This window comes from Colletotrichum phormii (assembly GCF_030913505.1).
Source record: "Colletotrichum phormii strain CBS 102054 chromosome Unknown BDP81scaffold_26, whole genome shotgun sequence".
Classification (NCBI taxonomy): domain Eukaryota; kingdom Fungi; phylum Ascomycota; class Sordariomycetes; order Glomerellales; family Glomerellaceae; genus Colletotrichum; species Colletotrichum phormii.
In genome coordinates, this window is record NW_026851468.1 from 1 (window position 1) to 24,363 (window position 24,363).

A 24,363-nucleotide genomic window follows, 5' to 3' on the forward strand; every position below is an offset into this window, starting at 1 on the left:
AGGCCTTTCAGGAGAAAGACATACAAATACCTAAGCAATGAGACTTGAAGACCCCATGAAGGTGACTTCTACTGGCTATCACGAAGCTTCATCAGTATACAGCCTACCAGCATGATGAAGGTTGCCATCCTCGCTTCTCTTAGTGGCCTCGTCGCGGCCGTCGACCTGAGCAGCCAAGACTTCGGTATAAGCATCAACGATAAGACCGGCGCCATCGACAGAATCACCGACCCCCGCTTCGACGATTTCATGAACTGGGTGAGTACCGGCTCCAACGCACCCTGGCTCCCGACCGGCAGCCGCTGGAGTCTAGGGTACGCCGATCTGGGCCAAGATTATCTCCATCGCAACTTTTGGAACTTCCCCCAGGTCACGAAGCGTGACAACACTGTAGAAGCAGTGTATAATGCTGGGGCGCTTGAGCTCCTAGTCGGCCGGAGCATCACAGATGAGAATCGGTCCTTCACTGAATCATATACTTCACGAACAAAGGCGCCTCGACGCTGAAACTGGACAGCCGAGGAACAACATCTTTGGCCATCTATGCCCCTTTCAATGACCATTATACAAACACAAGTGATTGCGTCAAGCCTCGCTCGCATGCGCATGTTTGGGCGTTTGGGGGAGCTTCTTCCTGGGTTAAGCTGAGTCAAATGGGCGGCAAGTATCGAAATCTCGGGTTTGTCCTGACAGAGGGCGCATTGGTGGGCTACAGTATCGAGGCACGCGACCCCGTCTCACTGTCTAACACGCGTGGCGTCTTCCTAATTCATCCTTCTATTCCTACGCTGGAGCCGGGCGCGTCGAGCACGATCGCGTGGACGTGGTTCTGGCATAGCGACTGGGACGACTTCTTCGAGCAGAGCGCCGCTCGCTCCGAGCAGTTCGTGAGGGTCGAGACAGATGACTATATTTCTATCACCAGAGAGACGGGTTCTATCTCTCTCACCGGTGCTTCTGTCAATACCAACACGAGGGTTAGCGGCCAAGCAGCGCAATGCGACGACAGCAAGTGTCACTACAATTTTACAGCCGGGCGTCCGGGCCGGACGAATCTTGTGGTCACCAGGGACAATGGCTACAATTCCACAATCTTCCTCAACACGGTCCCGGAATATGACGACCTGATCTACAGCCGCACCAAATTCATTATCGAGAACCAGCAAGACAATACGCCCGACACGCCCGCAGAGGGAGCCTATCGCGTCTTCGACAACCAAGCCAACGTCCTCGCGACATGGGACACATCTACAGACCGAAACCCCGGCCGCGAACGCGTGGGTATGGGCATCCTCATGGCACGCTGGCTGAAGAAGAACCCCGAGAATGTCGAGGTTCGAGAGTCGCTGGAGAAGTATTACGCTTATGTCTCGACCAAGCTGCAGGAGGAGAACGGGTTCGTCCGTGATAGGCCGATGGGGATAGAAGGCAGCAAGAAGCGCCTGTACAACTGGCCCTGGGTTCTCCAATTTCACATCACAGTTGCTGCTCTGGACCTCAACTTGACCGGAACAGTTGCGAAGAAGACGCCTCTGGAGCCTTTCATGCTCACCCTGGAAAACTTCTACGCCGAAGGCGGCGACGAGTTGTACGCCATCGGCCTCCTTATTCTCGAAACTCTGCGCGCGCTCGAGAAGCACGGAAACGAACAATGGCTAGAGAGGGCTCAAGAGCTTTTCCTCGCCCACGGACAAAACATCGCGGCACGCGGGCTAGACTATCCGTCGTTCGAAGTCAACTTTGAACAATCCGTTGTCGCCCCCGCTGCTGCGATACTCCTTGAGCTCTGGCGCTACACAGGCAATGACAAGTGGCTGGACGCTGGCAAACTACACCTCAAAATCCTCCTTCATTTTGAGGGCAAACAGCCCGACTACCGCCTTCACGACGTCGCGATCCGCCACTGGGACGGTTACTGGTTCGTTAAGGACCGGATGTGGGGAGATACATTTCCTCACTACTGGAGCACGCTCAACGGCATCGCGCTGCATCACTACCGCAAAGGTCTAAAGAACGATACCCAAGGTCAAGGGGCGGCTGCCTTGAAGACTGCTAACAGTATCATAAGAAACAATCTTGCTTTGTTCGAGGCAAACGGGCGCGCTCCGTGTGCCTACATTTACCCGACCTCCGTCAACGGCCGCGCTGGGAACTACAAAGATCCGTATGCAAATGATCAGGATTGGGCGTTATCTCACCTCTTGCAGATTGAAGAAGATGACGCCTTTGATGAGGAGTGAGTAGGTACAAAACCACTGAAGAGATTTTACGACAGGTCACAGAGTATGTTTAGACGATGAAGTTAGTCTTCTTAGGCACTTTGCTCGCAAAACTTTAAAAACAAGTAAGGTGCCTCAGAACAGGCAATAAGGAACAACCTGGTTACGTATTGTTAACAGCTGGGTGAGATTGCCTTTGAATCTTGACCTGTGAGAACGAGCTGGCCGTTGGAAGATTTCAGGAATACGGTTCAATGTTTTTTGTATCTACTGCAGCTATAATTTCAACTACAGGTCGATAAGTCAAGCTCAAGATGCAAATATAAGAAGTTTTGGTACAAGATCGTATGCCAAACTGAGATTCTCGAGTTGCAGCAAGTGTAATATGCCAGTCGGGTCTTTTGCTATTGTCGCAATGACAAGATATTGCATCCAGACAGTTGGCATTACTACCAACAGGTAGAACACTACGATCGCCAGCTTCCATCCGAGTCTTAACAGTGCCTCCCTTTTCTTCTTCTCGTCTCCTCCCATAAGGACAGACCCTTTGTCGTCATGTTTACATAGAGAACGTGTTTTTTTAATGATGATGATGCATACACCAATGAAAATCATCACCCAGACACTATCAAAGATAAGGATATCCTTGGTCTGGCGCTGAAGCTCAGCACCGACTGGTTCGTGTTCTAAGATGACGGATAGAAGTTTGTAGATGGGAAGGAACATCAAGCCATACCCAGGCAGTAGATTAAGCATGGAAACCAACAACGAAACCTGAACGTTCCGATCTGGTAGGGGGTCCAGGGAATCAGCTGCTGATTTCTTCTCTAGTGGTGCGCTTGTTCCTTTCTCATCGGATTCCGTCGTTGGTTGGACTTGTGCAGCAGATGTGTTTCTAGCGAAACCTGAGAGAAGGCTTGCTTTTTCCGTATTTCTTTCGATGCCGGAGTCCGCTTCGGTTGTTGAATCGATGGATTTTGAAGATTTTGAATCAGTTGATAATCGGTAAACAGTCTCAAGGCCGAGTTCGGTTTCGTTGGCCCTCGCGACTTCCTCGTCCTCTCCTTTCTCAGATTCTTCATCTTTCTTCTTCTTGGAAAATAAGACGTTTAAGAGTCCTCCCAGCACTATCAAATGATTGGTTGCAACGGTCATTGTGCTTCCCGTCATTAGACCTCGCATGGCCCTTGACTCCGTGAGAGGCAGTGTTATGAAGACCATTAGGATTGGACTCGCTACCCAGGTGATGGCAAAGTAAGCGCAGATAACTTTCTTCCATCGTAGCTTTCCAGTGGGATTGAGAGGGGGTCTTCCAAGGAGGAGCATGCAGCATATGTACAAGCTAATTGCTGTATTGACGAAGGCGATGTAGTTAACCGTAAGATAGATAACAATGTCGTAAGCTTCTCTCAAACTTAACTAAGTCTGAAATCTCGCGAGTTGAGTCAGCTGTTGTTGAAGTCGTCATGCTGAGATTTGATTGAAAAGGACTTTTCATTGAACCCCAGCATTGTTGTTGGATGAGCGGCATCAAACAATCGAATAGAAGTTAAGCAGTGTCCAAGAAAATGTTCGTTGCGAGTCATCTGAGATGCAAGCGCCAGAAGTACATGTAAGAATGCCAGAGCTATTTCGTCTCTTTCAAGGTGTGACATGCTGATTCACCTTACAGCCTAGCAAAATGGCCGAGGCTGACTATCTAGTCATCTAATACCCATACTTAGCGATGATCAGCCTATGGTCAATCCAATGAACAGGCAGCCACGCAGCCAAGAAGTCATCGCCGCAAAAAAGTGGAATCTTTCGCCCTGCACCGCCCGTCCTCTCGTTGTTGTAAATATGCCCAGCCAGCCTTGGCTAAGGTAGTGGAAGCTATAATCTGAGGCTATATCCGATTGAAGCTATATCATTATTCGAGCCTTCCGAGACATTTTTCATCGACATGGTAAAATTAGAAACATGATACCTGCCAAAATTCACCTACTCCCTCTGATTACGCCGCTTGAGGTAGGATAATTCATTAGACATGTAGCCATCTAGCCTCTGTATCAATACCGGCTCAATCTTTCACCCTTGCTGTCTCGTGTTCTCGCAGTTTCTTTATCCCAAGTTAATTAAAGTGACACTACTAACAGGCCAGTACGAACAACTTAGACAGAATCAAAGTCACCAGGCTGAGATTAGAGACATCTCCAAGATGCGTAAGCCCGTGGGTATCCTTCGCTGCCGCAGCAAGCACAAAATATCGACTCCAGTCAGTAACAAGCCCAGCCAGTACCCCAACAGCAAAGAATGCTGTTTCCCTCACTTTTTTTGCTTCTGCGGCGCGCCTCTTTTCTCTTTCCTCGCTGTTGACGCTCTCTTCGTCTCGAGACTTCGCAGCATCGTGGGAGAAATAGTTGAGGATGCCGGCGATGTTGATGACGAGGATCAGCCCATAGACAATACCGAAGAGAATGAGGCTGTCTCTCGTTTCGCGCTGTTGTCTTGTGTCGTTGTTCCCTCGGTCTACAAAGATGCACTTCGCAAGGCGTATGGCGCCCCATAACATTATCTGGTGGCCGGGGGACAAGACTGCCAGACCCATGAACATACTGGCAAGTCCCTGTGCCACAGTTTCCTCCTTTTTTGGAGTTTCTGCGCCGGTACTTTCAGTTGCGGAAACTTCTTCGGTTTTCTGCGCTCCAGGGATTTTGCTGGTGAAACGTTCCAAGAACCCGGTCTTTTCTGACGTTGATACAGCTGTACTCGTTGAGGTGGTCGACCGTACGGACTCCGTGGAGGGACGAGGAGAAGCATTGTACTGAGCATCGGTTGCTATAGTTGTGCCGGGATTCCCTTCAACAATCTGACCTTCGCCCTTCTTCGCGTTCTTCTCCCTATCGTCCATGGCGTTGCTCTTCATCATACAAAGAACGGCCCCCTGTATGATGACAGTAGCAACGACGTGTCCGATCGCAATGAGCCTGAGGTTTCGGTTTTTCATCTTAGGGACTTTGATAGCCACAACAGCCACCAAGAAAATGGCATACGCGAATCCCCCAAGACAGACAAGTGTCTTGTGCTTGAGCTTCCGTTTTGGATTGATGGGGGCATTGCCGGACATGATGCAGAACCAAGTGTAGAATCCGATGACGTTGCTGAGCCACGCAATGGTGCCATAGGATAAGAAAAAGTGAGGAAGATCACCATCGATGGAGAATGTGCTTCCCATAGTCATGTCGCATTTGACGTTTCCGTTGTTGTCGTCGACGCAGATGGATTGATAACTGTCGGTTCCACAGACCGTCACGAGTGAGCCCGCGTAGTCGATGGAAGAACACCCTTTCGTGCCGTCAAACATTCTGAATCAAAATTTGTTCAATCTTTCAAGTGTAGTTATTTAAAAGGTTTGACCTGATGTGAAAAGAAGGAGACTTGAGGGTTTTAAGCAAAGAATCTTGCGCTCTGCTCCAATCTTGGCATCGGGGGTCAGCAACCTCTATCAATGCTGCGCCAGTCAGCCCACCGCCCGACAATAGGAACGTGGTGATCTTCAAGGCAGAATCAAGTCTACTTCGTGTTGCCTAATCCGAATTTAAACAGTAGCCAATAGTGGTAGTCAGAAGACGACAAGTATCGGCTGTGGCGGGAGATCGACGACAATGAAACTCGCTGACCAATGGCGGATCGCCCAACTTTACCAATCAGGTATAAAGTCCATCCTTCGACGCAGTTCGCCCTGTTCCAAGCATAGGTACCAGTTAGTTGAAAATCGACATCTGGTAATCCTACTCACTCGTAAGCCTCGACGAGACATTAATGTCTTATCTACTCTCGGTGCACGGCCACTGGTAAAGCAAAATACGAAGACTACTTCAGTTGGTAACAATCTATAGCAGGACATTGAAAGTGATTGTCAGGTCTAATTTCACTGGGAGGGATTGATGGGCGCGCAAGAATATTTCTAAGGAACAGCTCACATTACCTAACTTTGAGTTGGTGGCAATTGTTCATATGCTCACGTCACAAGTTCAAGTCCAACACCACATGTAAATACAAAAACACTCTCCCATGATACAATATTTGAAACAGCATCTTTAGGAAGACTTAATATATCAACGGCTGATATGGAATATGACTAGAGTTGAAGCAGAAGTGGAAAGGTGAAATGGCAACCCAATCGTTGCGTTCAACGTTGTGTATTGTTGTATAGTATCATTGTTCATGTTCCCACTGATCTCTTTAGAAAGCCTATTCTTGAAGGGTTACTCTACCCTGTCCACAAAATGATCCTCATCCCAAAAGCAACTTACCCTTAATGAAGAATGAACTCACGTGGACGGTGAATGACAGCAACCTCTAGCTTAGTACATGTAACCGGATAACGTTGGAGGCTGGAAAGGCAGGACTGCACGACATCTTCTTATCCGATTAGCGAAAGACCCTTACAGCCTCGACGACTCCGCAGTCTAGTTCGAAGAAGCGGATCGAAGCTCGCTCCTGGTGGTGCCAAGAGAAGCTCGCTTTCGCGTTGCGCGGCGCATTCCGCGGAGCCGAGCGAGTAAGTGGATAGTACACATGAACTACTAAAGGTTTAAACTCCCTTGCCCTGGCTCTTCTCTAGTAATACTGTTGGAACAGCAAAGGCTGATAAGGAGCAATGGGAAGGTACCATGGGCTGGCTGGCACCTGCCCTGGGCGAAGTGGGACAACTGGCTTAGTCATCACGGCCGGATAAAGGTGGGGCAACCACCCAGGCCGTCACTACCTACTTCGACCGACTCCTGCCTACAATGTAAGATAGAACAACAACAAGAAGAACAAGCAATAGGATCACCAACAGACGAGTGATAATTGCTACCACTATTTGTCGTATACGACCCCGTGAACCAACAAATACCTTAGCTATCACCCTCGTATGGTAGCGTTCTTCCACTGAGGCAAATTCCCGGGTACAATATCGCTTAGCAACCGCACGCCCATCAGAAATTTTGTCGCAGTAACTAGTCTTACTGTATTAATCCCATCACTTAGCCCTGTTGCGTGCGCCGTGCATTGCCTGTGCTTCACTAAACCAATCATCTTCCCTTCCAGTCGTGCCTCTGCATGGGAAAATGCGCGTCGTCCCTCGTATATTCAGGCCTATGTCGAGCGTGCCAACTCATAGAGTAAATGGTGTGTGCGCGACATCCCTGAGGTCACTTGGTCTGGGTTATTCTGTCTTTTATATCAGCCAAGGAAGTTTGAAAGCCGTTTGCGGTAACCTAATCTAATATGCTTTCGTATAGTCTCCATATGATCCTTCATTGAGTGTATTCAATTGAGCAAGGTTTCTGACCTGTCCTAAAGTCATGGAAAATCTGCCGAGAATTCGAGAACGACTTTGATGCAGTGAGGTGTATTCACGCAGCTGTCAGTCGGAAAAGTACAAAATGCCACCACGCTCTTATGTTGAAGTCTTAAGAAATTTCCTTCTGCCTGTGTACTTTTACTCATCGACAGAATATCATTGGCCAACCTTGCCTCTTTCTTATCTTAGCCACCATGAGACTCACTACTCTTCTCTTTACCGCGACGGCGAATGCATTCCTCTTGAACTGCAACGGCGGAACCGCTGGCGACGGAGGCTGCGAGGCAAACGGCCTTCACACATACTGCGTAAGCGCGGCCTAACTGCTTTTGGGTCCAAACAGCCTACTAAAATTCCTATATAGTGCAACGAGTTTTTCGAGCCTCCGGTGTACATTAACGTTCGCGACGTCACCGTTCTGTCCAAGAATCCTCAAGGCAACAGTGACTGCAAGCCGACGGGTACCAACACGGCCGGAAGGGTTTTCTGTGCTGCATGAGCTCGGCTCGGTGAATCACGTGGATGGGATGATTAGATGACAATGTTCTTCAGAATCTGTCGCAGCGCCACACGTGGCGCTGCCGGTTACTGCCGTACGATACCGCTTTCCACAAGCCGATTACCCGTCTTGTACGGTATATAGATAGGACCCTCATACGGGTCTTTCACTTAGAGGAATCAAGCCACTTTCTACCATACAAGTCTTCCACTTGCTACCTCGCTTTGTGATAGTTATGAGCCCAGCTCTGACTTGACCACAAGCAACAGAAACCCCTACTATTGTGAAGCAGGCTGCAAGTGCCTACTCTCTCTCTCACATACCCCTTCTCGTACAAAACGAAACCATCGTACACGCAACAATGACTACAGTCTCGCTCCCTACCACCAGGAAGCTCAACAGTCCTATGACTATCAATGAGGACTGGCTTCCGTGGTGGAATTCCCTTCGCATTTCGGCTCGCGAACGAGCCGTCTGGAAATATATCGACCCCGACGGCACCGACAGCATCAATTTAGTACGATTACTTCCGTCAATCGACCGCTATGTCCAGGAACGCAACGTACTAGCCGAAGCCGAATTCCTTAAGGCGAAAGCAGACTACGATCAACTCGCAGACAAGACAGGCCATACAGAACCTGCTAGATCACCTCCACACCAGACGAGTCATATCAACATCGTGAACGAATACGTCCTCCTCATTCAGAGCCAAGCGATCGAAAACGGAGATCTCAAGCAGCAAAAGAACGATCTGAACCTACTGTCAGCATGGGTTGAGGCTACCGTCGCGTCGGATATCCTCCAGCCCATCCGAGCTGAGCTCGCCGACAGGAATGGAGACAAGAAACTTGAGCTACGCCAGACGATACAGGCCCTCAAGGACAGGTTCGCTCCGTCGAAAGACGTATCCATGGATCTCGCTCGCGAACGATACCTCAAGGCGATGAATCTCGCAGCGTCGACCGCAGACCCAATGACCTGGCTAAACGAGTGGTACGGCGCCTTTCTGAACGGACAGGCCCATTCCATACCAGAGGTTGAGGGATCTCTCGCGGTCAAAACGTTCTTGCGAGCCATCCAGCAGCGAATCGCCACATCCTGGGCAACCAACGAGCTCAAAGACATCCATAAACAGGAGCGCCTTCAAACGGGAGTACGTTTGACCCTGAAGCAGTACGCGGACCTTCTCGGAGACCTCCTACGGACAGACCCGCCGAAGCTCCGTAAAGCGACAGGGGCATATGTAACGCTTGGCAATCAGACAGAGCGATCAAACAAGAGACCCAACCAGAAGTGCCCCTGCGAGCGTAACGTACACCCATGGACCCCGGCCGAGTGCGGATTCGTCGAGTACGCCTACCGCGGCAAGTCAGCGGCATTCCGAGGAACTCTGAGCGACGAAACTCGAGCAGCTATCAGAAAGCGGGTCGAAAAGGGGCAATGGGACGATCTTCGTAAGACAATCAAAGCGAAGGGGTGGACCAAGGGACAGGGGAGCGAGTCGTCTATCACCGAAAGCTTGCCAACAAAGTTTGTGGCAGTGACGATCTTACGGAACGACTTCTCTTCATCCCTGGTAGCCTCAACCCCAGTCGTGCGAGGTTCGTCTCTTGGCGTATTCTCGACTCCGATTCAACCCGCTCACCCACTGCGCGAATCTACTGTACTGGATAATTGCGGAGGAACCCATCTTGTGAACGACAAATCCCTGCTCGAACCAGGCTCTCTCAAGCCTCCAGGAGACACGCACTTTGTTGAGTCCGGAACGACGGCGTACCCCATCGAGGGATACGGCACGCGCGTGATGAAAGGCGTACTAAACGGCATTGACCTCGTGCTAAAGGACGTCGCGTATGTGCCTGGATTCCACGTTAACATCGCGTCGGAAGGACTGATTAGACAAAAGAGCGGTCTCTGGTATACGGGATTCGACTGCTCGCTGCGCTGGGGACCGATGGAGAAGCAAAACAACACGATTCTCAAACTCCAGCGTGAAGGAAACCTAGTCTTGGAATACAAGCCGATCTCCCCCTGCCTACAGTCTCCTACGATACGTGACAGACCACCGATCAGCCTCGCGGGAATAACGCGAATCGACGTGTTCTCAACCTCGTTCCGTACCTCCCGTCAGCCTCCACCGGACCGCGTAGACGACGGATGGCTTTGGCACCTTCGTACCGGACATTAAGGCCCTAAAGCGCTTTCTCACCTCGCCACCAACACTCGGGGGGTGAGAATCCGTGGTCCTACTCGTATTGAATGCGAGCACTGCGCGAGAGCACACGCCAGCCAGGTTATATCGCGTCGTACGTCAGAACGACGCTCAGTGAGACCGTACTACCGCATCTCATGGGACCTATTTGACTTCACCAGAGGCTTTGACGGCTCTGAATGGCTCCTCCTCATCCGAGACGAGTACTCCGGACGTATCTTCGGCAGCCCACTCGCGAAGAAGACCCACGACGAGGTGTTTACCATCCTAAGACGCTTTGAGGCATGGGTCAGCACACAGCGAGGCCTCCAGATCTGTAAGATTCGGTCAGACAACGAAACTGCGGTTATTGGGATCAAGGGAAGTACAGAGTACGAACGTTGGGCAGCAGACCAAGGGATTGAGCTCGAGCTACCTCCACCCAACACGAAGGAACCTGTCGGCAGTGGCGAACGAACCGGCCTTGAGATCATCACAAAGATCGTCAAGATGCTAGACTCGTCTGGTCTACCATACGAGCTGTGGCCAGAAGTCGGATTCGCAGCTATATACACATACAATGCGAGTCCAATCCAACGGAACGATTGGATATCTCCAATTCAGACAGAGGAACTCTGGTTCCGACAGTACTTCCGGTGGTGGGCGCCAGCGTACGCAGCGGCGCTCACAAGAGATCTGCGACCACACTGGGGCTGGACCTACGCATACGGCTGTAGAGCGTACCCGCTCATGAGCGAACGAGAGAGAGGAATTAACAGAAGAAGATTCAAAGTAGAACCACGCGCCCATATCGGATACCTCGTAGGGTATGTGCAGAACGCGCACAACCTCTACAGGATCTGGGTGCCCGCGCTGCGAAGGGTTGTCATCACACGGAACGTCAGATTCGACGAGACGAAGTTCTATACAAAGAGCGACGCCAGCGAAGCAATCCAACAAACCGAGGCACAAAACGTGGTCTCCGTCATCCAAGAAGAGGACCACGTAGCCGACGCCTTCGCCGACATGCTCGGAGTAATCAGAACGATCCAACTGACCTCCAACACGACACCCTCACAGCCGCAAGCTGAAGCCCCTCATCCCCTGCCAATAGAGAAAGCGGTACAGGACGCTGTCCGCTCGAACGATGGTCAGGCGGAACGAGGGCAAACAGGGTTCCTAACTCCCGAGTCAACACCGGCCCCTGAGGACGTACAACCTCTCGCCGAGTTGACCGAAAATCTCTCACTGAACGAGGTACCCGAACACGAAAGTGAACGGGCAGTGGAACCTCGCGATGGAGAAGACGTCAAAGGCCAGTACGACGTGTCGGAGCCAGGGCACGTAGAAGAACTGGTTGAAGATGTAATTTACGTCCGCGGAAGCTCTCCTTCCGACGACGAGACGGGTCACTCCCGACAGAACGAGCTGGAAGAGTCAGCCTCTCAAGACCTCGCGCGGCCACGCGACGGAACCGAGATCCCACCTCCAGACTCGACGTCTGACGTGCAGCGCGCGCACTCAGACGGCGGCCCAACAAGAAGAAGCGAAAGAGTCAAACGACCTCCCCAACGATTCCACGGAATAGTCGACCAACCCAAGCGGAATAAGAAATCTCGCACCGTAGACTCAGGGGGTGAATCGCCAACTCAAGCCTTCTTCACGCTCCTTCGTGGCGAGCGATACGAGGACTCAATTCTCTCGATGTTCCTGCCTGATCAGCAGCAAGCACGAGACGAAGCCTCATACGGGCACTTCACCCTTCACTCCATGGTGATTGCTGCCATAAGACGGATCGAATGCCGACTACCTCTGCCTCCACTAGGCGTTCGACTCCATAGAGACCACGCCGTACGACCTCCCAACTCTTGGAGAGAGCTTCATAAGCTCCCAGAAGACATCAAACAGTTGTTCCTCGCAGCAGCACGGGAAGAAATTGCCGAGCTGAAGCGAAAGGGCACCTGGAAGGTCGTACGAAGAGAGGACGCGGGCGACTCTAAACCGCTCCCTCTCAAGTGGGTGTTCTCATACAAGTGGGATACAGACAACTACCTCTCACGCTGCAAAGCGAGAATTTGCGTGAGAGGCGATCTCCAACCAAAGGATCCCCTTGAAGACACATACGCCGCAACTCTTGCGGCGCGTACGTTTCGTGTTACCATCGCTCTCGCAGCGAAGTTTGACCTCGAGCTTAGGCTGCTCGACGTGATCAACGCTTTCCTTAACGCGAAACGAGACCCATCAGGCAAACCAGTCGTTTGCGAATTGCCTGATGGGCACAAACTCCATGGCATGGTGGCCACCCTCACACGCGCTCTGTACGGACTGAGGGATGCCCCCCAACTATGGTACACAGAGTTCTCATCAACCCTCCGCAGCCTAGGCCTCGTCCAGTGCAAGGAGGACCCGTGCATCTTCAGGACGACGGACTCGAAGGTATTCGTCGTCTTCTATGTGGATGACATCCTCGTGATGTACCATAAGAAAGACGAACACCTCGGGAATGCAATAATAGACGGCCTGAAGAATGCCTACGAGATGAAGGACATGGGCGAAGCCAACTCGTATCTCGGCATTCGTATCACAAGAGATCGTGCTGCCGGGCACATCTACCTCTGCCACGACCAGTATATCAAAGCAATGGCAGCAAGGTTCGGTCTCGACGACGCTTTCGCACCGGCCACCCCTCTTCCGATGGTCGACTTCGTACCGAACGAGGGAACGGCGACCAAGGCCGAAGTGAAGCTCTACCAAGAGATTGTTGGATCAATCCTGTATACGTCAATAATGATCCGACCCGACGTCGCCTTCGCGGCATCTCTGCTGTCAAGATTTCTTACCAATCCAAGCGAAACTCACATCCGCGCTGCCAAACGAGTGGTCAGATATCTCTACCACACCGCGTACTTGTCGATTCGCTACGGAATGGAAGACGGCGCTCATGTCCTCCTCGCAGCAAGTGACGCTTCGTTCGCTGACGACTCAACTCGTCGATCTTCACAGGGATACATCTTCCTCCTCTTCGGCGGAGTCGTCCAGTGGAAGGCGACGCGCCAAAGTACTGTTACTACGTCTACGACAGAAGCAGAGCTTCTGGCCCTCGAACATACTGCGAAAGAGACGATGGCACTCAAGAGGCTCTTCAGGGATATCACCCTCGATCTCGGCGACGTCTGGAACGTGTACTGTGATAATCAGCAAACGATTCGTCTCGTAGTAGGGGAAGGGGAACGTATCTCAACCCGACTCCGCCACGTCGATATCCAGAATATGTGGTTACGACAAGAGCACGCAGCGGGCAGCTTCAAAGTCGTCTACATGCCAACGAATGACATGCCAGCAGACGGACTTACGAAAAACCTACCACGAGCGAAGTTTGAACACTTCCGAGCACTTCTCAACCTACAGGATGTACGGAACGCATCGCCATGCACACCCAGGGGCCAATTATAACGGAACACAACAACCACGACTATTTACTTTTTCATTTGTACTTACCGCATTCACTACAGATCGTTTTGGAATCTGACGATATCGTATTGCAGCCGCGCCCTCGTTCCACACGGGCGCGACTGAGGGGGTGTGTCGCAGCGCCACACGTGGCGCTGCCGGTTACTGCCGTACGATACCGCTTTCCACAAGCCGATTACCCGTCTTGTACGGTATATAGATAGGACCCTCATACGGGTCTTCCACTTAGAGGAATCAAGCCACTTTCTACCATACAAGTCTTCCACTTGCTACCTCGCTTTGTGATAGAATCTAAAAGTAGACAACAAGCGTACTATTTCTTTCAATGAAGAGTGGTCATTGGACCACTGCCTAGTCTGCCCGTCCAATCGTCAATGGCCTCTACATACTGAACCGTAGTAACGATGATTGCATGAGGATGACAACATACTTACCCATAGCCTGTGGGGTTAAGGAAACTTGATGAGCGAAGAATGTCTGAAGCCCATCAGAGTTTGCTGACATGCTAAGAAACAATAGGAAGGTAACATTGCTACGAGCTCGTATTATTCTAGCCTTTCGCAGGCAAAACTGCACTTCTCGCTTGTACTTTTGCGAACTCATTCAACCACGCCTTAATTATCCAAGAAATCCACTAGACTCAACGGCACAGCAAATCAGGAGTGTGTGGGCCTGGACTAAGGTAGATGCAACCTGTCGTCAACCGCTTAGACGGCAACTAGTCTCGCAAAAGAGGGGTTTTTGGTGACCAATACCGCAAAGATCAGATTTACTGGGCTTTTGAGTTAAACTTCAGTCTCGCTTGTTTGCCCACTGGAATCAATGAAGAAGTTCCATATAGTCCCTTCTCTAAGACAGCGTTGGCTATAGGGTGCAGCCAACTCGCTACCTCAAAGCACTGTACTTCTGGCTGCGGAACATGCAGAAGTTCTCTGCCTTCTTTCTTTCTTGGGAGTCAAATAAGTTTTATTTCTTCATCGGTAGGGACTGGCGCGTTTTTTTCCCTCCGCAAAGATAGTGAAGCCTCGGGCTGCGAAGCCTTCTGCACTTTGAGCGGCAACAGTCCGTTGACACTTCTCAAGATGTATACCGTTGTATTGACATGGTTTTGAAGTAAGCGGGGTATCAGGCAACAGCGGACTGGACCTGCAGGCTGATGGAGAAAACTTGAACTAGACAACTTCAAGCAGAGCCCCTACTTGGATGTCAAGTGACAACCGTGCCCTCATCCGCCTCGGGAACGGACCGAGTTTGATTTCCAGCTAAGCTTTTACAGACCGAACCGATCCAATCGGTTGCAACCGACCTGCGTGGTTTGCTCTGCATAATCGCCCGATCAGCTAGAAGCAAGCCTCCTCGCATCCACATTCGTTTTTTCCTGGTTCTGTTTCCACATTACATGTACATAATGCTTACCAACTTCGTTTTGGCCCATGGCGACAGGGACCTAAAGCAGGCTCTCAAGGTGTTCTTCGCCCGTGCCGTGCTTCTAACAGAGGGGATGCGCCATATCTGGACGATGAATGGCCCGTAGGCTGCAGCCCGTGTTAACCGAGGTGTCATCGGTGGCTACAAACGATCCAAGTGCTGATGGGCTAGGATTCGGAGGGTTTACCGGCAGCCGGTGGGCAAGTTCTGGATCAAGAGTTCGTCATCCGGATCCTAGAGCTTCCCTCTCGTCAAATGTATCATTCAGTTTCTTTTCGTTCTGGTTAATCTCACTCTAGCGGGGGCATGTCAGTCCAGCCTAGAGGTGCGCAGCTTCGCATATCTCCGCTAATGCATTTGAACGGGGGTGGAAAAGAAATCTATAAAAGCCCCCAGCAACTTCAACAAAGAGACTATGTTCTGTCTACCATCATCAAGCTTCTCCAGACTCCAAGTGTAAAACAACGCTCAAATTTTAAAATGCTTTTCAGCCTCTTCTTCCTTTCAGCTCTTGTGGCTAGCTGCTCCGCTGTGGCGATCCCCGGTGAGCACTCTCACGATCACGACCTCGCCATGGACATGTCTCCGGTCCCCCGAGGCGTCCTCGACAAGCGCGACTCGTATGACTGCAAGGGAAGCTCCCTCTGCTCGTCTCTCAAGGTCGCGTCCTGCGACGATGCGGTGAACAATAAGCTCATCCGTAATAACGACGTCAACTATGGCGCTCCGGGGTAAGTTTCGACTGTTCTCGATTCTGTCTTCCAAAGTTTTACTTCACATCCTTTCAACTGGCTTGACAAGGTCATGTACTCAGAGACTAATTGTTACCGCGAACAGGAGTGGAAGACCTAACACGGGAGCTTGCTCCAACATCTTTGGCGGCTACGGATGCGGCGTCTTCATCCAGGGCAAGTCCGGTTGTGCTCGTACCGGCAACCAGATGTGGTATGATTACCAGGATATCCGGGCCAACGGCTGCAGGGTCTGTGGCTCCAAGCACTGGGGCGATGGATGTTTGACCACCATCAACTATGTTTCTGGCTGCTAGTTTTTCCAAGTCTCGGTTATCTAAAGGGATAGCTTGTGTTATTGGCTGATGTACGGTTATGATGGCGACAGATCATCGCCCACGGGTATGTTGGGCTTGGCAGGACGGAGAGCCCTATGTCTGTTTTTATGTATCAGAACAGTCGTTACTTGAATTGTCAAAACATACGCCTGACTTCATTCCGTGACACCTTTCGTACTTATAGTCTGCATAGCAGATCTCGATGTTCAAAGAATTGATGTTCCTAATGTACAAACGTGGACCAAATCCCGATCAGAATGCCCCGTAATGGACTTTTCCTCAAATGACAACTTCGCCGGGTGTTTCATGGTCATCGACCTGAACCGAATCTTCTTCAGGAATACTCGGAAAGTAAAACAAAGTCCAGAACCTCTATCGAATAGTAACAGGATGGCGAGGCTTGGACCGACGCTTAACGACTCCTCCCCCCTGTTTGCGAATTTTTTGCTGTACCAATTGCGCATCCCGCCTGTCAAGGACTGCACGGGTGTGTACGATGATTGGGATATCGACGTCCGCTCTACCACCTTGCGGGAATATTATAGCAGGCGGCGCCATGTTCTGCGGTTCGTCGATATCCATGTTACTTGACCACTGGCGGCGAGGTGCTGTCTGAACACGCGCAGGACGGGGAAGAACTGTTCCTGGAGGATAGTACGGCTCAATCTTCCCTGGGCGCGTCGTCATCCCCCGGCCTTCGAACAGACTGTTGAGCATCCATGCAGCAGAAGCGCGACGGTCCGGCTCGAGCTCCGCCATGGGCGCGAGCTGTTTATGGATTTTGACGGAGTCGAGGAGCAGTGTCTTGGAAATTTTGTAGAGCTCAGACATGCCGTACTTACCACGAGGCGGGAAAGCTTTCATCTTGCTCGACATCGCGACAAAGGCTTCGTAGAGTGACCAAACGTCTATCTTGGGGCTCTGTTGGTAGGACGATTCAGAAAGTCCCGAAAGCTCTGGCCACAGCTCGGGTGCTTGGTACGTGACGGTGCCGCACATTGTTTTCGCGAGCTTTTGGTGATTAGCGAGCCCAAAATCGGCCAACTGGAAGATGTAGCGGCCTGGTGAGACACCGTGATCGTAGAGGATGTTCTCAGGTTTCAAGTCACGGTGTACTACACCAAAGTTGACGAGATAGTCCAGAGCACAGAGCATTTGCTCCAAAATGTCCCGACAAGCTTGTTCGTATTGTGCATCCGGCATCTTGAGGCCGACGAACGTGCTCAACGAGCCAGAGCGATATGGCATTACCATCTCGGGTTCGAGAGTATCAGCCTTGTCGTAGCCCAGAATCTCAATGATATTCACCTTTGTGTGAGATTTCGTTAGCAAAGTCCACCAACAAGTAGAGAACGCAAAAGAGCGTTGCTACGCGGGAGATTTCCCTCTCTTCACGTGTAACATAAGTCAAAAAAGGATAGACTTACATGATTGAGGCTCTGCATGGTTTTGAGCTCTCGGTGGAAAAGGGCTCGAGCCTCGTCTTCCTTATCTTTGGGATAATTGCTCAGATGGACGACCTTTATAGCAAGCGGAGCAGAGATCTCTGCATCAACACTCCTGTACACGGTGCCGAATGTGCCTCTTCCCACAAATTGACGAAGTGCCCTGTTCTCTCGATAAAGTGCCTGCTTCGCTGTCCGTGGTCTTGTGATTTTGTGCGACACTTGCTCTGATCGCTCAAAACCAGTAGGCAAGTCGCGAGATCCCAGGCCCTTCAACATAGACATCTATTGTCGGAAGCAAGCCCATACGAGTTCCTTGAGGCGTTCATTGTTGACATGGGGTGGATCGCGCGAAGAGGAGATTGTCCAGACCAGGTCGAATCGGTACGATGAAATCTGTATGTTGTAGTTTTGCCCGTAAAGCATAACGACCTCTCCATCAACTGCTTTATTAGCGTTGTCGCTTTCCAATAGTGTGCCGCGCTGAGGTCGAAGTCGAGTGTCGACAAGAAGTCCAACAGAGACGGTGGACTCCTGCTTCTTTGACCTGACGGCCAGGTGTATGAGCTTGGTTGTATCTTGGATTCGAAAGCGACGTGCTCCCTGCACATGGGCTCGGAACTGGTATTCCGATTGAGCACTAAATCCCCCTTCCGGCCGAGCCTAGCAATTACATAGCCACCGGTGGACGCGACATGGAATCCAACCTCCAGCCCGGGCTCTTGAAAGGCACTGAGGGAGACAAATCGGCGATTCTCAGGCAGGGAAAGCGCATCTTTGGCAACTGAGTTTCTGGGCACTAGATGAAACAGGGTCCTCGCATTTGGGGAAGCCATTCCGGCGGATCTTCTGACTTGTCAACCATCTTCGAAACTTCTAATTCAATTTGGGTTGCTGCTGGATAAAACTCACGAGATCGCAAAAGAAACTCTATTAGATCTGTGACGAGTTGACTGCCGATGAAGGAGAGAGTGAAGAAAGAGATATTGGCGAGAATAGAAGTATCAAAGGCTAAAATGAAGATATTTATTGTGGGAGATGGAGTGAAGAGAGAGGAAGATCATGGGTTAACAAACATGTCAAGAGTGTTGAGGATGGTATGCTCATCTTAGCCATCTTAAGTAGACAGAACTTCAGAAAAGTCAATCCCTTCGGCTGGGATGGCGGAAACTTGCTTTGCGCATCAAGCCTTTTGCTTCTTTTCTTAGAATTCACAACCAACATCATGCAACAGTAGCACCAACGTCGCGGCAGGTGGCCGAGACCGCGGCCGAGCCAGGCGGCTCGCTTTGAAGTTGGTGATGGAGGCACGGATTGGCTGATGACAAGGATGAAAACGGGGCCACCTAAGCGCGCGGATGGGCCGGCTCTATTTCCGTCGGGTAAGTGTGGGTAAGGTACCCCCGTACGGCCAACGGCGGTTAGTGGGCCTTAGGCACAAAAGTGTGGATACCAAACATCTGCTTAGATAATGGAAGCTGAACTGCTCAGCTCACCTCATTCTCCAATTTCCCCAAGCTCGAGCTCTCGCGCATTCATCTCAACTATTCACGACATGGACCCTGCCATCGTCTAGCTCGCATCCACATCCATGCCCGCAACATTCATCACTTTCTTCTAAAATACCTGTCGTCTTCCAAGTTATGCCGCATTATTTGGACCGAGTCGCGTTGGGCAGAGCTCTGCAGGAGCGCGCGAATCCCCTCCTCGAGGCACTTGCCGCCAATGATGCCTTGCACGCCCATTCTCTCAAGCGCTTCGAGAGCGACGAACCTCCGCAGTATGATTCAGATAGCTCATCAGAATACGATGAAGACGACTCTCTCTCAGAAGATCCCAATACAATCATCGAGCGACCGCTCGACGAGGACGAAATCAAGCGGATTGCATTCGCGTTGGGGCCTCAAGTGAGCCCCGGACAACTCTACCTCTCGGAATCAAAGCGTGAGGAGAAGAGGATCATTGACAATTGCCTCGGCTCAGTCTTTCATAAGCCCAAGGGTATCCGTCGGATAGGGATCGTTGCGCGCCACAACATGAAAAAGCGTTGGGAAAAACTCGGCATCTGGAATCCCGCTTGGGGTTTTGCTGGGCGCAATGTACAGTCCAACGACAACTTTTACGAATGGCGATGGAAGTGGGATAAAGACAACGCAGCGTCTGATCGCCACGAATGGGAAGAGGGCATCATTAAACAGATGCTAATCCTACGAAAGAACTTGAGTCGCGGCGAGCATGTCCCTGTTGAGCCGCAACCTTCGCTCGCACAAGACGCCACAGCTTCTCAGGCTGAGTCATATTTTGTCTCCAGGCCTTGGTTCATGTTTGAGCTTGAATTCACCGAAGAGAAACAACGACTAAGTCGTGTCTCCTTCAAAGACCAACATAAGCTGCCTCAGAATTCAAGCATCGGGCAGGTCATCGAAAGGTGGAAAGAGCGTGGAGACTGGAGGGATGAGTACGATGAAGAAGGTGTCACCTCTTGGAGATGGAGAGGTGAATCTCCCTCTCCTGAACCCGAAGATCTTACGCCCATACAAAACATGGATAGCTTCGATTCGCTGGACGCTACGGTCATCGATTTCACACCTTCGGAGCTCGACGAATTGGAGACCAACGAACTCCCATGGGAGGAACAGCCGGAGACCTACTGGGTTGTATCAAAGGGCATGGAAGATACGCCTGCATTCCCTGGACAGATGCCGGAAGGTCACAGTCACGATCACCATTCCGATCCTATGCCCATCGCGCGGTCGGCTCCCACTGGAGCTCTTGGTTCAAGGAAGGAAACGTCTGAAACCTCAGACGGCAAAATACCGCTCTCTACAGATGCATCGGAACAGAAACCGCTTGAACCGCAGGAACGCGTCTTGAGCCATACGTCACAGAAGGCAAGACGTGGCCCTCCCCGCCAGCCGCAAAACGAGACGAGCATCGCCCACGACCATGACCAGTCCTCCCCGGCACCTCGGCGTAGTGCTAGGATAGCCGGCAAAAAACGCCCAGCCGAATCGGAGCCTACAGAGACGCCATCAAGCAAGAGAACCAGAGGACGGAAAGCCCCGCGTACTGACCAGCTTCCTGTGTCGAACTCAGGGCCAACGAAGAGGCGCTCTGCGCCGAAACTACCACCGCCCCATACAGAGACGAAAGCTGTGCTTAAACGAGGAGCGGGCCGCCCGAAAAAGGAGGCATCGAAACCAGGCCCAGAGGAGACGGTCACCCAGCAACCTAAACGAGGACGAGGGCGAGGGCGAGGGCGGCCTAGCAAGCAAGAGTCGGGGCCTGGCCCATTGCAAGAGAACCCGCTCAAGAAAGGGCGGGGACGCCCGAGGAAGGAAACTGCAGCAAGCACGCGGTCTTCTGTTTCAAAGAAAAAATGAGATTGAGTGAGGGCTTGCAATGAGCAAGCATAAGGTCGGGGCCAAGGATCACAACAAGACTGAGAACGACTCAGGTCGTCATTACTGAGTCGCATTGTAGCGATTTCATGTATATACTATTGGGGTTCTTACATGAGGAGCGTGGGAGGCATGGAATGTTTGCATTAAAGATGGGAGACGCCGAGGACGCGGTGGCTTTCACGTTGAAACCATCTTCAGGCTGAGCGGTGTTGGAGCTTACTTGGCTTCACACATGTACGCTCAAGGGCTACGTTGATAGATCTCTCCTCTTAAACGAGCATGAGATGTGCTCATTGATTATTAAGACGTAAGTTGAAGGAAATGCTTGACACTGGCAGTGATCGTGCATCATCTGTCAAGAATAGGGCCACTGGTGCGGCAGAGCGAGAGATATTGGCAATGGTATCGTGTGAATTCAACAAAAACTAGAAACAGTCCGTAATTACTAATACGTCAAGTATCCTCCACCTTTTCAGTATGTACTGTTCAACCATGTGACCTGAAAAGAAAGTAAAGCATGCCCGATGCCACATCTTCAGGCGACAAAACAGCTGACCCCCTCAATTATTTCTCGCCTCCCTCCCAGGTGCGCATGTCACCCTTCACCTCACGGAAAATGCCACGCCAGTTTCCAATCTCGTTCTCCGTGCGCTTACGCCTGCTGAACGCAGTACGTCTAAAGCTCACAAACCAAACCATGAACCAGTACGACGCCGCAGCCATCGACGCAACCGCCGCAACCCACGACATGGCTACAAACGGACCGCCCGTCTGAATTTGCATACTAAACGCAGACATGGACTTGTTGAGCATGCTCTTGCCGCCGTAGATGAGCGAAGTCGCGACGATCGCAAAGGCGGGGAGGACAAAGGAGCCGAGTAAGGAGAAGACGAGCGAGACGAGGACGAGGACGCGAAGGAAGCCGACGATCAGGATGGGGAGCGTGGCGAGGAGGACGATGCCGGTGGAGATTGTGCCAATGGCGAGAAGGGCCGTCATTGCTTTTGCGCCGCCGCTGGCGAGATCGACTACTTGGTCTAGGGTGCCGGCCATGGCGGCTACGAGGGGGACGGAGACGTTTGCGGTGCCGACTACGAAGGAGGATGGGATCGAGTTGGTGATGTTTCGCAGTCCTGTAACGTTGCGTTAGCACATAGTCTTCCACCTTAGAGGATTCGAAGAAACTTACCAGCTCCCGTGTTATCGTAGCTCTCGCATTTGCTAATGGTGACTTTGCTGTTCGGGTTATTGTCGTCGGCGTAGGTCGCTTCGCACATCTTTGTCAGGTAGAGGCGGTAGTTATCCTTGACGCCCAACAGCTGCGTCAAGTTGCCCACCAGCTGGCCCTGGATATCCGAGACACCATCACCGAGCGCATTCGTCAGATTTCCAAGCAGACCTCCCAAAGCATTGCCGAGGCCCTCCGTGATGCCGGTCGGATCGTTGGGTGCGGGGATGCCCGGGATGAGGCTGCCGCCGCCGTTGCCGTTTCCATTTCCGCTGCTGTTGGCCGCCTTGATTTGAACAATGTCTTGACCGATTTTTGATGTATTTAGCTGTAAAGTCGGAAACATTAGTAAAAGTATTCCTTTGAGCATTCGCGGAAAGCCGAAACATACCGACAACCAATAGTTGTTTCCTCCATTACTTGTGTTTGTCCCAGCTGCAAGCAGCACAATAGAAAGTGCAACGGCGACAGCCGAAGCAATAATGGGGACGATAGCAGATAGCCGGCCTCCGATGCCGAGCATTGTAAATCTCGTTTGTTGACTTTTCGATTACAGTATTTAGGAGTAGAGTTGTGGCGTTTAACTTGACATTTAAACTGGGCTTGGTCGCAGGGTGTCAAAGAACTTTTATGATTTCTTAAACCTCCTTTCCCACCTCCAGAGCTCTGACTCGGGCCCTACCTCATCCTAATATGCTCTCCACGGGCATCGACAACCTTTTTCGATCGCCGAACCTGTCAGTACATCATAAAACGTCCCGACAGGCAAGCATATTGGGATGAAACGCTGGGATGAATCCTGAAAGCCTCAACGGTGTGATAACCGGTCGTCCAAGGGTTATCCACAGCATTATAATATTTGCAACGGCCAACGGCTCGTGAGAGGTGCAAGAAGAGTCCCAGATTTCTCCCTTCTCGCATACTGCGCACAGGCAAGGTGGTGGTCCAACAGCGCTGAGTTGTCTGGGAGTTTCAGGGTTGTGGCTTGTAGTCCGCGACAAGGGTCTTACCGCAACGGGCATTCGATAAGAAACTAACGTCATGCCCGCGCCGGGGCGGTCGCATTAACGTCCAATGAATCGGTTGGCTCTCGTGGAAAGTGCATCAGCAACGTTCTGCTATGCATATCGTACCGCCTAAGCTTGCGACAAGCGGCATAGCATATAACGGTGCGCTTTCCCACCCTTCTTCTCACGGTCCTCGCTAGGCGAGGCCGGGATTGGGCTGTCTGCCAAACTCTGTGGAAATCTGTGGAACTCTGTGGAACTCTAGCCCCCCTTGTTCTCTCATCCTCCCGTCGTTCAACGTGGTCGAATCACTCCTCCGACGTTTTCGTACCCGTGTCGTAGAACGGAGCCGAAAGGACGTGCTGCGATGCTGGCATGCTGGTCTAGTGCACATCTTGCAGATATTGCCCTAGGATAGTCCTGCATTATCCGCATTACAAAGGTAAAATGCTGCCGTATTTCAACGTCAGTTCAGCAGAAAAGCAACACCGTTAAGCTTTCAAAGGATGCACGTCTTTCCATAGCCATCCCCCAAGTCACAACAAGTGTGCCCCCCACCTCTTTACGGCAGAAGTTACCGAACGAATGTTCGAGGAGTTTCTGGAAGTGTGTCTGACGTGATGGCTCTAGACGGATGGGAGCATTTTGAACCGCAAGTTTGCTGGTGTTAAAGATTCTACCATGATCGTCTGGAATTATTCTACCATCCACCACGAACGGCCGAGCGCAGCTGAAGGTGCAACTTCCCGACGTGTCGTGATGCCACACTTTTGCGATAATCTTGGTGTTTTACGGCACTCGTAGCCGTTTTGTGGGTTATGTCCTTTGTGACTCTTCGATTCTGTCTTGGTCCATTTTGTCGCCACTGTATCAAAGTGATTCGAGGTGCACCCATTTCCCCTCTAAATGACGATGTGTCTAGTTTCGACTGAAGCGTTTGGTAGAAGGGTGTCGCAAAGACTTTTGTGAGTTTAAAGAATTCAACAAAATCAAGGAATGACTACGGTTACACGAGACTCCGGTTACGTGTAGGTCCGTCTGTACGCCTAGGAATAACTTCCTCAGCTTAC

At 51.3% G+C, this 24,363-nt stretch overlaps 7 protein-coding genes across 7 annotated transcripts; 4 read left to right on the forward strand and 3 right to left on the reverse strand.

Annotated features, from left to right (window-relative positions):
• Window positions 1–111: 111 nt before the first annotated feature.
• On the forward strand, window positions 112–2,240 carry BDP81DRAFT_464860 (six-hairpin glycosidase; the record flags this gene model as incomplete). The annotated part of the gene is made up of 2 exons (XM_060594207.1): window positions 112–458; window positions 518–2,240. The coding sequence occupies 2 exons, from the start codon at window positions 112–114 to the stop codon at window positions 2,238–2,240; spliced, it is 2,070 nt and encodes a 689-aa protein (XP_060439867.1).
• Window positions 2,241–4,369: 2,129 nt separating this feature from the next.
• Window positions 4,370–5,562, reverse strand: BDP81DRAFT_410191 (uncharacterized protein; the record flags this gene model as incomplete). Its single annotated transcript, XM_060589107.1, has 2 exons — window positions 4,370–4,393; window positions 4,498–5,562. The coding sequence occupies 2 exons, from the start codon at window positions 5,560–5,562 to the stop codon at window positions 4,370–4,372; spliced, it is 1,089 nt and encodes a 362-aa protein (XP_060439868.1).
• A 2,183-nt stretch (window positions 5,563–7,745) lies between these two features.
• Window positions 7,746–8,050, forward strand: BDP81DRAFT_398838 (uncharacterized protein; the record flags this gene model as incomplete). The annotated part of the gene is made up of 2 exons (XM_060588507.1): window positions 7,746–7,859; window positions 7,916–8,050. 2 exons carry the CDS (start codon window positions 7,746–7,748, stop codon window positions 8,048–8,050), a joined length of 249 nt encoding a protein of 82 aa, XP_060439869.1.
• Window positions 8,051–15,620: 7,570 nt separating this feature from the next.
• BDP81DRAFT_453941 (uncharacterized protein) lies at window positions 15,621–16,188 on the forward strand (the record flags this gene model as incomplete). Its single annotated transcript, XM_060592883.1, has 2 exons — window positions 15,621–15,871; window positions 15,978–16,188. The coding sequence occupies 2 exons, from the start codon at window positions 15,621–15,623 to the stop codon at window positions 16,186–16,188; spliced, it is 462 nt and encodes a 153-aa protein (XP_060439870.1).
• A 300-nt stretch (window positions 16,189–16,488) lies between these two features.
• On the reverse strand, window positions 16,489–17,654 carry BDP81DRAFT_398840 (kinase-like domain-containing protein; the record flags this gene model as incomplete). The annotated part of the gene is made up of 3 exons (XM_060588508.1): window positions 16,489–16,581; window positions 16,663–17,517; window positions 17,637–17,654. The coding sequence occupies 3 exons, from the start codon at window positions 17,652–17,654 to the stop codon at window positions 16,489–16,491; spliced, it is 966 nt and encodes a 321-aa protein (XP_060439871.1).
• A 1,330-nt stretch (window positions 17,655–18,984) lies between these two features.
• BDP81DRAFT_453943 (uncharacterized protein) lies at window positions 18,985–20,508 on the forward strand (the record flags this gene model as incomplete). Its single annotated transcript, XM_060592884.1, has 3 exons — window positions 18,985–19,036; window positions 19,296–20,406; window positions 20,484–20,508. The coding sequence occupies 3 exons, from the start codon at window positions 18,985–18,987 to the stop codon at window positions 20,506–20,508; spliced, it is 1,188 nt and encodes a 395-aa protein (XP_060439872.1).
• A 1,114-nt stretch (window positions 20,509–21,622) lies between these two features.
• On the reverse strand, window positions 21,623–22,809 carry BDP81DRAFT_398842 (uncharacterized protein; the record flags this gene model as incomplete). Its single annotated transcript, XM_060588509.1, has 3 exons — window positions 21,623–22,191; window positions 22,248–22,614; window positions 22,678–22,809. 3 exons carry the CDS (start codon window positions 22,807–22,809, stop codon window positions 21,623–21,625), a joined length of 1,068 nt encoding a protein of 355 aa, XP_060439873.1.
• Window positions 22,810–24,363: the final 1,554 nt, after the last annotated feature.